Source organism: Hyperolius riggenbachi, chromosome 8 (assembly GCF_040937935.1).
Source record: "Hyperolius riggenbachi isolate aHypRig1 chromosome 8, aHypRig1.pri, whole genome shotgun sequence".
In the NCBI taxonomy this organism is placed as follows: Eukaryota; Metazoa; Chordata; class Amphibia; order Anura; family Hyperoliidae; genus Hyperolius; species Hyperolius riggenbachi.
This window is the reverse complement of record NC_090653.1, coordinates 43,339,481-43,351,838: the sequence shown is the minus strand read 5'-3', so window position 1 is coordinate 43,351,838 and position 12,358 is coordinate 43,339,481. Positions and strand designations below refer to the sequence as shown.

General features: G+C 43.5%; 1 protein-coding gene across 1 annotated transcript in view; it reads right to left on the bottom strand.

Moving 5' to 3' along the window:
- The window catches only part of DDX39B (DExD-box helicase 39B), a 62,969-nt gene that overhangs the window by 8,898 nt on the left and 41,713 nt on the right, over positions 1–12,358 (bottom strand). Inside the window, exons 7-8 of the mRNA XM_068250329.1 lie at positions 5,120–5,251; positions 980–1,089 (exon numbers count right to left, since the gene is read on the bottom strand). Coding sequence (XP_068106430.1) covers positions 980–1,089; positions 5,120–5,251 — 242 coding nt within the window. The remainder of the gene's footprint in view (positions 1–979; positions 1,090–5,119; positions 5,252–12,358) is intronic.

Below are 12,358 nucleotides of genomic sequence, written 5' to 3'. Positions count from 1 at the left end.
TGTACCATGTATGGCCACCATAAAACATGAGCCGTTCTTTTGCAAGAGCTGCTTCTGTCCTGTGACAGCGTACAAGAGTAAAAGGCATGCCCGGGATCCCTTTAGATTTGTATGCATGTCACTGCAGGCCCCTCTCACTGTATCTATAGATGTGCACACCTAAAGGGATACAGGAAAAAAACAATATCAGTGATGGCTAACCTTGGCACTCCAGCTGTGACAAAACTACAAATCCCATCATGCCTTTGCCTCCCAGAGTTATGCTTAGAGCTGTCAGAGTATTGCAATGCCTCATGGGACTTGAAGTTCCACCACAGCTGGAGTGCCAAAGTTAGCCATCACTGACCTTTCAGAATGTGCTCTGCTCCTGCATCCCATGTTTTTGTTTTGTTTTTTTAATTTTCTGATGTCCAACCCAGCAGTACATCGGTACCAATGGAGTAAGGAGTAGGACTGGGTGGCTACCCCTATTGGCTGGCTCCCTTGCCTGTCCCATTTCACCGAATGGCTGTTTGTTAGTTACTGACAGCTCCAGACTGAAGTTAAATCCCAAACATCTTGCAAGTTTTAACGAATGCTCTAATCTTAGAGAATTGACATTTATTGAGGTATTTACCTCATTAGTCAGTCATTTACCTCACTAGTCAGTCATTTAAGTTTTCCATACTATAACAGTTTTAGTGAATTGAAGTTTGACACGATGTTCAGCAAAATTATCCATTTTCTGCATTAGCGAATGCGATAATGCTTAGAGAATTTACATTTATTGAGGTATTTACCTCACAAGTCCGTAATTTACCTCAGTAGTCAATTTTAGTTTTGCATACTATAACAGTCTAAGTAAATTGAAATTTGACAAGCTGTTCGGTACAATTAGCTGTTTTCTGCATAATGCTTAGAGAATGGAGCCTGGTCACGGATCTTCTCAGGGCTGCAGCTCATGGTGCTCAGGATTTAGAAGTCCACATTCAGTGCTCACCTCTCCTCCTGCAGCATCCCACGATGTATAGCGATAGCGGGGAAGTTCTGTTCCACCAACAGCTGAGCCAGGGCGATGCATCGCTGAACTGACTTCACAAATATGACTACCTGCAAGGAGCGACAAAAACAACTTAGCAAGGGTACTACTTGGTTGTACAACTGGGAACATGGCTACACGCTTTGCTTGTGGAGGAGGATAGACTTGAAAGAGGCTACACGTTCTTTGAGGCCCCAGTCACACTAGAGCGTTTTGCCGGCGATTTTGGCAAAACGCTCAAGCGCTAGTGCAATAATAACCTATGGGCCTGTTCTCACTTGGGCGATTTGCGTTAATCGCCGGCGATTAACACAAATCGCTCAAATAAAATTGTATCATGCACCATTTTCAGGCAATTTCCCGGCGATCGCGCTTATTGCTATAGAGGCACTAATCGCGATCGCCGGGAAATCGCCCCAAGTGTGAAATGGCGTTAATCGCCGAAAAACGCCAGAGCAAAACGCTAGCAAAAGCACTAGCGTTTTGTAAGTGTGAATGGGGCCTGACGGTCATTTAAGAAAAGCAATCACAAGGCAGTGAACTGCCTCTTCAAACTGATCATATGAAGTATAAAAAGTTATTTCTGGGAGGGGGGTGTGGCTGACACGTCACTTACCCATCTTATGTGGTGAACAAGGCGGGAATTTATATAAACTATCATTCAAATCAAAGATAGCTTTATTGGCATGACCAAGCTTCAATACAGGCATTGTCAAAGCAGGGGGAATGGGGGACATGGGATGGGGTGGGGGTGCAGTGAGTTAGCAGTTCACTCTATCACTCACATTGCATTCTGGGAAAGGGTGTGGCAAAGCTGTGCACGCTCCTCTTCCTTTACAGACAGTGCTCATGCATGAAGAACGCAGTCGCACTCAGAAATCCAACAAGCTCGTAATTTCCTTCTAGGGTCCACACGTGGCATTGGTCAGGGCCAGGATGACGTGTAAAGCCTCTACAGGTTCTAGAGGCTTCCCCTCTACCTACCCATTGAAGACTTCCCTTTAGAGATGGTGTACATTTTTTACATTACTTTTAATACTGGTCAAAAGCATTTTGAAGTAAGCAGATCGGGTTTCTTCAAGTTTACACAAATGTTTCTGTTCAGTTTAAGGTACTTCTTGTTTCCATTTGTTGGTTGCCCTGTCTAGCACCATTCAGGAGTGTGGGTGAAGGTGAAGGACATCCATCATGAAGCTCACCTGGCAGGAGGCCCTGGCTGGATCTATGCTGCTGAAATTGTGGTTCTCTGTTCTATGGCTGTTGTTGGGTGTAATCCAACTACAGTTCAGCTTTGTGGCTGCTCCTTCTGGACCCTCAACTACCGACCACTATAGGTCTGGAGCCGGTCAACCACCATGCAAGAATCTATGGCAGTAACAAACCAGCAGCCAGAGATAGGGGCACCATAACATCAACAGCAAGGACCCAGCAACAGCCTATCTAGAGGTTTTCTCCACTATAAAGTGAACCAGAGGCGATAGTGATATGGAGGCTGCCATATTTATTGCCTTTTAAACATTACCAGTTGCCTGGCTATCCCGCTGATCTATTTGGCTACAGTAGTGTCTGAATAACTCCAGAAGCACCTGATCCGCTGCTTGCTTGTTCGGGGTCTATGGCTAAAAGTATTAACAGAGGATCAGCAGGACAGCCAGGCAACTGGTAATGCTTAAAATGAAATAAATATGGCAGCCTCCATATCACCCTCAGGTTCAATTGAATAAAAACAGTATTGTTGCTGATAAAGTCAATGATTTCAGTTCAGCATCTATTGCAAGGATTAGTAAACATTATTTCAGCTTGCTTATTTTGTATTAAATTCATATGCCAAACATTTATAATCATTGAGATACTAATTTTTCTTAACTTCATGCAAATTCTTCTGAAGTTTGGATCCAGATTGAAATTGGACCAGACACTTTGGCATCAAGTACGTTTGGTCTTATTGCAATCTGCAACAAAATTTGCATAACGTCAAAAAATTCTGATCATCTCTTCTGCTAAAAAATGGTTACCGTAGTTCTTCTAGAACTACTGGTAAGTAAAGTCAACACACACCAATATTGGCAAGAATATCTACAGTACCAAACTGATGCTTAATTTACATGACTAGTTAAAGCGGAATATAACCCTGCATTTCAACTTTGCTCTAAAACATTATTTACAGTATATTATATGCAACCAGCATTTTTTTTTTACTAGACCAGCATTGGAAGGGTTACACAGGGCTTTAAAGTTCCTGGAGATTTCTGCAGACGCATCCGAAGCTGACATAGATACATTTTGTTTACATAAATGTATCTAAGTGTTGAATGTGACTCACTCTCTCTGACTGAGAAGGAGCTGGAGGACAGCCAAAGAGTGTGTAACATTTCTTAATAGATACATTTAACTAAATAGAATGTAACAATCTGAACTTCTGCATATCTCTCCACGGAACTTTAAACCTCTGTGTTTAAACCTTCCAATGCTGGTCTAGTAAAAAAAATGCTTTTTGCATAGAATATGCTGTAAATAATGTTTTAGAGCAAAGTTGAAATGCAGGGTTATATTCCGCTTTAAGATATGGTTCCTGGAAAAATATCAGTAATGTTGTCTGTATTTTGTGAAAGAACACAGGTGTCCAGAGAACCGCTAACTAGTTATGAAGCTGGATTGCAGAAAAGAAACCTGCAGCCCTCAAATTTAATAACAGAAGATCTGATTAAAATTAGAGATAGACACAATTGGTGCTGTCCGTCTAAAGGAGGATATAATAAAAATTATAACTTTTAATAATTAAAATATTGAGCACAGAGGTAATCGTTATTAAAAAGTGACTATGGCCTGGTGCACACCAAAAACCGCTAGCAGATCCGCAAAATGCTAGCAGATTTTGAAACGCTTTTTCTTATTTTTCTGCAGCGTTTCAGCTAGCGTTTTGCGGTTTTGTGTAGCGTTTTTGGTGTAGTAGATTTCATGTATTGTTACAGTAAAGCTGTTACTGAACAGCTACTGTAACAAAAAACGCCTGGCAAACCGCTCTGAAGTGCCGTTTTTCAGAGCGGTTTGCGTTTTTCCTATACTTAACATTGAGGCAGAAACGCATCCGCAATCCAAAATCTGCTGCAGCCCGGGAGTATGCGTTTCTGCAAAACGCCTCCCGCTCTGGTGTGCACCACCCCATTGAAATGCATTACCCTAGCAGATCCGCACCCGCAAGCAGATCGCAAACCGCAGCGGAAACGCTCCGGTGTGCACTAGGCCTAAGCGAGTTCCCTATGAAGAAATGTTTGGGGTACCGTTATATTGTAGTAGTTACCTCTCTGTCATCAAGCTAATAAAAAACAATGGTGACCATCAAAAAACCCTACGTTTCTACTCCATATAGAAGGCTTCGTCAGGGGTGAAATTAAGTGCAAGATGCCAGGGTAGAAAGTGCATGAAAAAGAGAACATATAAATATGTAATTTATCACAATACAGCAGCAATTTGCCTAGAAATGCATATATATATATATATATATATATATATATATATATATATATATATATATATATATATATATATATATATATATATATATATATATATATATATATATATATATATATATATACACACACACACACATACATATATACATACATACATACATACATTTTTAATGCACTTTCCGCCCGGGCACTTTATTTCACCCAGACGAAGCCTCCTATATGAAAGTGAAACTTGTAGGAGTTTTATTTGAGGGTCACTGTTGTATTTTATTAGCTTGATGACATGGAGGTCTCTATCTCTATGCTTAATATTTGAACAATTTATTTTAAAAGTTATGTTTTATTATATCCTCCTTTAGAGGGTCAGCCCTAACCATTTCAGTTTACAGTCATCAATCACCAGTTTATTTGGTGGTTCAGATAAAAGGCTTTCTGTATGGGGGTGGGATGAGCAGAGGTCGCCTTTGGACCCTGTACTGGACTCCTCTGGACACCTGTACTGTTGCACACGATATATAGACAGTGTTGCTACTGTTCCATGAACAGTCTCATTTTGCTTGCAATTTGGCCTTTGCCATTAAACACGCCTCCTAATGTAATATGCAAAAAGAAAACATTTTTTTACCTGGTTGAACTCCAAAAGGTCCAGGAGGTCAAAAAGTTTGCGGTTTTTCTCATTGTCCTTGAGCTTGACGTAATATTGCTGCAGTCCGTGCAGTGTCAGCTTGGTCTCGTCATCCACAAAGATTTCCATCGGCTGAAGGAGTGGGGTGGGAAATTAAGGGTTAAACAGTAAGGGGACGGGCCGACTTTAGCGCTCACAAATCTGAGAAGTCCCATTACTGGGCGAGGGGTGATCAGGGTGGAGTCCAACATGACCTCTTGAGTGGACTAAGATGGCATCTTGCATAGATCATGTTAATGAGGAACATCTGCAGTCATACGTGAAGTGCCATGGTTGGCCAACATGGATACTTTCACTGCTGGATCATTACCAGAATGACATAACACACACTGTCCGATTACATGGCTTCAGCGTCCCAAAACAAGAATGACCTCATTGTCCTAACCCCTCCCGCCAGTCCATCTGCTCTGTTCTGGGGCTTCACAAAGCTCTTGCCTTTTAACTATCAGATGCTTGGTTTAAATCCCCATTAAAACATAATGGTATTAAGGGATTGTTCACACTATGAGCGTGTGCATAATTTTTTAAGCGCAAGCGCTTGTGCAATGATTCCCTATGAGAGTGTTCACATATGAGCGGTTCGATTCCGATCTGCTTTGAAAAGCGTTGCCTGCACCATTTTTCTAAGCACTTTGGCTCAATGGAAGGTATAGGGAAATCGCAAAGCAATCAAGCAAAAAGCTTTGAATAGCGATTTCCCGAAGACTTCTATGAATAAATACATTCTATTTATTTACGGGTGAAAGAGTTCACTTCCTGACTGACGCTTAAAAAAGTGCTTAGAAAGCGCAGGGAAAGATAAAAAAAAAAAAAATAAAGAATAAAAAAAAATAAAAAAATTGCAATAAATCGCTCAGCGCTTGAAATAGCACTGGCAATTTATAATGTGAACATAGCCTTACAGGCTAGTCCAGTAATAAGTTCACTCCCGCAAAGTGCAGCAAAAAACTAAATTGGACACTTTACCTAAGATATGGCAGTTCTAAATAATAGCAAGGTCATCTCCCTTCCAAAAAAGAAATGTGCCCGTACATCAGACGAAGTATGAGCAGATCTACCATAAGACAGATCTTTCTCTGGCCAATAGAAGAAAGAGCTGGCACATCACATCCAAAGTAAATCTTTATTGGTTCCAAGTATAGAGCCTTCATAGGGCCAATGTTTCAGAGCCACGTAAGGCCCCTTTATCAAGGCAATGTTTGCTCAAAAGGCAAAAATCTGTCTGCTACTGTGCAGAAATGACTGTATAGGAAGTGGGAGTCGGGCTCCTCTAAGCACTCGCATGCAGCGATATTCATTTCTCTGGGATCACTGCTGATCCAGGCTGCTTATCCCAGATGAGTACACATCGCTGCATGCGAGTGTTTAGAGGAGCCAAACGCCTGCTTCCTCTACAGGAATTTCTACACAGCAGCAGACAGATTTTTGCCTCTGAGCAAACATTGCCTTGATAAAGGGGCCCTAAGTGGCTCCGAAATGTTGGCCACATGCTTTTACATAGAACCAATAAAGATTTACTTTGCAGTATTAAATAGAAGAGCTGGCACGTCCAAAGAGGATGTCATCCCTCTTTTCCAGATGTTGCACTCCCCTTAAAGACAAAGGGTTTGATCCTTTAGTGTGTGTGTGAGACAATACTACAAATGTGACTCTCTCTGGTCAAGTCTGATCAGAGAGGGATCTGTTGCCTGCCCATACACCGCAGACTGATTTCCAAAATCGGTCTAGCGCCGCCACCCAAGTGTTAAAGGGTCCTCCTGGTGCCTGTGCTCCCTAAAATCTCATGTGTGCCGGCGAGACTCCTGCCCCTCTTTACCAGGTCCGCCTTTTCTGCGATATCCTCCACCACAAGGCACCAGGCGCATGTGATGTCACACGTGTGAAGCCATGTGACACAGGCTACTGCTGTGACAGTGAAGGAGACCAGGAGTCGTGGCAGCGGATAGGCAAGATTTTAAAAACGCACCACACAGGCAGGAGGGGGGACATTTTACAATAGTCTGATCGATCCGTTCAACCAATTTTAGGCTGAAAACTATCAAAATATCGATCGGGCGGATGTGTTGCTTACAGATATTCCTCTGATTCGATAACCTTAACGAATCGGAAGATCGATCGGCTTGCAAAAACGCCTGATGTATGGGCACCTTAAAAAGAAACTCCGACCAAGAATTGAACTTTATCCCAATCAGTAGCTGATACCCCCATTTACATGAGAAATCTATTCCTTTTCACAAACAGACCATCAGGGGGCGCTGTATGGCTGATATTTTGGTGAAACCCCTCCCACAAGAAACAAGAAAAGCAAGTACTCTTGGCAGTTTCCTGTCTGTGAACCTTGCTGCATTGTGGGAAATAGCTGTTTACAGCTGTTTCCAACTGCCAAAACAGCAAGCAGCAGCTACATCACCTGCCAGCAGTAAAAATGTCACGTGATAAATGTCTGAATGTAAATCAGGGATTTAAAAGATTTTACAATGGGCAAACACTGACTAAATCATTTATACATAATTATTGTAAAAATGAAGCACTTTTTTTTATTACATTATTTTCACTGGAGTTCCTCTTTAAGACAAAGATATCTGCAGCAGATAGCAATAGGAAAGGTGTGTTATAACATGCTGATTATCATCCAATACAAAAATATCAACTTTGCTTGACTGAGGCTTAAAGTGAACCCCTCACATCACAAAATGAAAAAAGTAAACCTACGTTTAACCGTTTAAAGACCCCCCTCAGTAAACAATACTGTGATTTTCCTCTTAAATGATGCAGTCAAGCGAACTGTGCTGCAGGTGGCCAGTAGATTCGCTCCCACACAGCCGCCGACACGAATACTTTCCTGGCTACAACGCTTCTCATACATCCTGCTGCAAGTAGCTCAGCCACACCCTCTCCCAGAATGCAATGCACCACAGCCAAAGAAACAGAGGAAGGCCACCAGCAGCACAGTCTGTATCATGTGATTACACCATTAAGGAAAATTGTAGTACTGATGTCGTGTTACTTATGTTTACCATACAGGGACAAGGCAGACAATTTTCCCTGAACAGAGGGTATAACAGTACTGGAGCCAAAGCTCTCATACTGGATTGTTAATATAGCTGAGGGTACAAAAAAGTATAACATTTTATATAAAGCACATCCACAGATGTGTGGGTAAAGATAATAGAGAGAACAATTGTCCTGGAGCGCACAGGGGTGTGGACTTCTGATGCGCTCCTATATTCTTCCACTTGCGTAAGCCGCCACCTCTCTTCTGATGCGCTCCTATATTCTTCCACTTCCAAACAGGAAATTTTGGTTTAGAGGGCGGAAGTGGAATGGAATGTGGCATGGAGCATAGAGCCTTCATAGGGCCAACGTTTCGGAGCCACGTAAGGCCCCTTTATCAAGGCAATGTTTGCTCAAAAGGCAAAAATCTGTCTGCTACTGTGCATAAATTACTGTATAGGAAGTGGGAGTTGGGTTCCTCTAAGCACTCACACCCAGCGATGTCTATTCTCTGGGATCACTGCTGATCACAGATGAGTACACATCGCTGCGTGCAAGTGTTTAGAGGAGCCAGACTCCTGCTTCCTCTACAGGAATTTCTACACAGCAGCAGACAGATTTTTGCCTCCGAGCAAACATTGCCTTGATAAAGGGGCCCTAAGTGGCTCCGAAATGTTGGCCACATGCTTTTACATAGAACCAATAAAGATTTACTTTGGACGTGCCAGCTCTTCTATTTAATACTGCAGAGGATGTCATCCCTCTTTTCCAGATGAGGGTGGAAGTGTAATGGAATGGAATGTGGCATGGAGCGTGTAGTAAGAGAGGCGGCGGCTTAAGAAAGTTAACCCTTCACCTGCACAATCCAGTACAAATTTGCTTTTTTGCAAAGTTTTTCTCATTCATCTCCACCTGTGGGCACTAGATAGGCACAGTTCATTTTGCTTTCTTGTATTTTGTTGGTGTACGGGAACTAGAATTAGATTATTCTGAAGTAGAACTCTACACACAGCTAATCATATGCAAAAGCTTATGATTTATTAATCAAGCTGTCAATCAACCAATCATATACCAACATGAGAATATCCACAGGTACTTAAACTTTACCTATACTTTGTTACATTTTATTGTGAAGTGACAGGTTCACTTTACCACAGAAATGCTCTTACCAGAACAATTTTAGCTAAACGGTTCTTAAAAGACCACAAGATGTAAAAATGTCACCTGTGTTGCCAGGCACTCATAGAAGCAGTCACCCTGACTCAGAGACTGCATGTGAATTCCAAATACGTGCAGCCCAAGAGGTGGGTCTCTTGAATCAGAGAATGGCTGCTTCCATCAGAGCCTAACTACACAGGTGCCAGGTTCTCTTCAACAAGAACCAATCAAAAGCAATACAGATACATAGAAATGTCCCAATGCGTGACTGGCTTAAGAGTTTGGAATGTCAGCAAATAACAGTATAGAGATATACTTCACGGGTCCCTCCACCACAATGCAGATTTATCTCGTCGCCTGAAACAAGCATTCCCTTGCATCACTGCTTGAACAGCTGCGGTCCCATTCGCTCTCTTAAAGGAATCGTCAGGCAAAAAAAAAAAAATGAGTTTCACTTACCTGGGGCTTCTCCCAGCCCCATGCAACCATCCTGTGCCCTGGTAGAAGCCCCAGATAAGTGAAACTCATTTTTTTTCCTGACGATTCCTTTAAGGTGTCCATATATTAAACGACTTGGCGGCCAATCAACCATCCGATTTGATTATTATCAAATCGGATAGAAATTGGTGCTGCCAAGAGCATGCCTGATCAACGATGTGATCAACTGGTTGCATGCATCGATCGGACATGCTGCAAAATCTCAGACAGACGTGCTCGATCGGGTGTGCACCGGTAATGGTGTGCATGTTCGGGATGAGCAACAAACGTGCTGCCCCCTCCCCGGTGTCCATGCATGAACACTCTCTGTGGGTGCCTGTCTGGCTCCGCACTCTTCGTCACACACACACACCCCATGTGGTTGCCATTACAAATGTGCAAAACGCAAGCAACTACGTGGGGGGCGTGTGTGTGTGTGTGTAAGGAAGAGTGCAGAGACAGAGGCAGACAGGACACGGACAGGTAAATATTCATGCACAGCACCTGCGGCTTGGGGGTACATCAGGTCAACAATCAGATAGATCCCTCTCTGATGGAATCTGATCATAGAGGAAACTATTGTCTGTCCAAACACTGCACACGGATTTCCAATAGCTTTAAAGTGAACCTTAAGCCAGGAAAAAAAAAATGAGTTTTACTCACCTGGGGCTTCTACCAGCCCCCTGCAGCAGTCCTGTGCCCTCGCAGCCACTCACTGATCCTCTGGTCCCCCGCTGCCAGCTAGTTTGCCGACAGGCTCGTCAGGACTGGCCATGCGTAGCTTTTCCCGCATTCCCGACTGTAATTAGCGCTATTGCGGGCCGCAATGCGTACAAAAATACGCGTTGTCGCATATCTATGCATGCGTAATGCGGCAACGCGTATTTTTGTACGCGTTGCGGCCCGCAATAGCGCTAATTACAGTCGGGAATGCAGAAAAAGCTACGCGTGGCCAGTCCTGACGGGCCTGTCGGCAAAAACGAAACTAGCTGGCAGCAGGGGACCAGAGGATTACTGAGTGGCTGCGAGGGCACAGGACTGCTGCAGGGGGCTGGTAGAAGCCCCAGGTGAGTAAAACTCATTTTTTTTTCCTGGCTTAAGTGTCCCTTTAAGCATGAAATGTATTGAAAACTGTCCTAGCCCGCATACCTATGAAATCACAGCCTGTATGGCTTATCCTGCTGCTGCACAAGTCCCGGCGGCGTTAAATACTATTCCCCCTCCAGGTCCACGTGGATAGTGGGGGAATGATGTAATTCAGCTGCTAGCTATTGCTGGAGGCCGAATTACAGTATTTTAAAAGTAACTTCAGCTCAGTCTTCTGACAGCGCCAAAGTTACTCACTGTGCTCGGCTATAGCTGTAATTCCAAGTACAGTCTATGGTGGCGCCGGCTGCGCCCAAATCTCCTGCGCTGTTATTACAGAGCTCGCCTAGCGCCACCACCTCCCAATGAAATCTCCCCCCCAGGCCCATGGTAAGCGTTGCGGACTCACCGGTCAAACTATGGCGACTCATCACCTCCTCCTGTGTCCGGCATCTTAATTGCCACTGCGAGCGCCTCGTTATGGCAAACTCTATACCTGCATTTAAAGGGGGCTTAGATGCTTTCCTTGCATTGAAAGACATCCATGGCTAAAATTACTAGGTAATGCCTAATGATGTTGATCCAGGGATTTTTTTATCCGATTGCCATCTGGAGTCGGGAAGGAATTTTTTTCCCTTTTAGGCCTAATTGGACCATGCCTTGTAAGGGTTTTTCGCCTTCCTCTGGATCAACAGGAATATGTGAGGGAGCAGGCTGGTGTTGTACTTTGTTCTCTGGTTGAACTCGATGGACGTATGTCTTTTTTCAACCAAAATAACTATGTAACTATGTATCCCGTGACACGATCGATTCTAGCGGAGTCAGTACATGCGCCGGTGTCAGGCGCTCACGGTGGCAATTCGAAAAGATGCAGGACACTGGAGGAGGTGCACCATCATGACAGGCGAGCCTGCAACTCTCGACGTGGGCCCAGGGGGGAAACATACACTTGGGGGAGGCCGACCAGGGGTCCATCGGTCAACGGTAAATCGAATACCGTTACCATGGTGCACCCAAATGTGCCCTTTCGACCGATATTTTCCAGCATGCCTGATTGATCGTTTTGATCTAGTCCGACAGCATCCTTAGCCAATAAGAAGATCCGACAACTGTTGTTTCAAGAAACAGAAAACAACAAGATAAAGCTGCATCCTGGTGGGAAACAGACTCCCTGCAAGATGACATCTTATTCCATTTAAAGGGATTTGATTCAAAGTTTCCACCAGGGAGGATTCAGGTTCCCAAGCATGCGCTTACAACAGACACACTCCCACAACCAATCACCATCCAGCGCTACAGCTTCACTCCATTAACTGCTTACACAAATACTCAACTAACATCTAGAAGGGCAAACACCACAATATGGAGTATTAGTATACTCAAGTGTTTAAAATAACTTAAAGGATAACTGAGGCGAGAGTGCTATGGAGGCTGCCATATTTATTTCCTTTTAAAGGATATGTC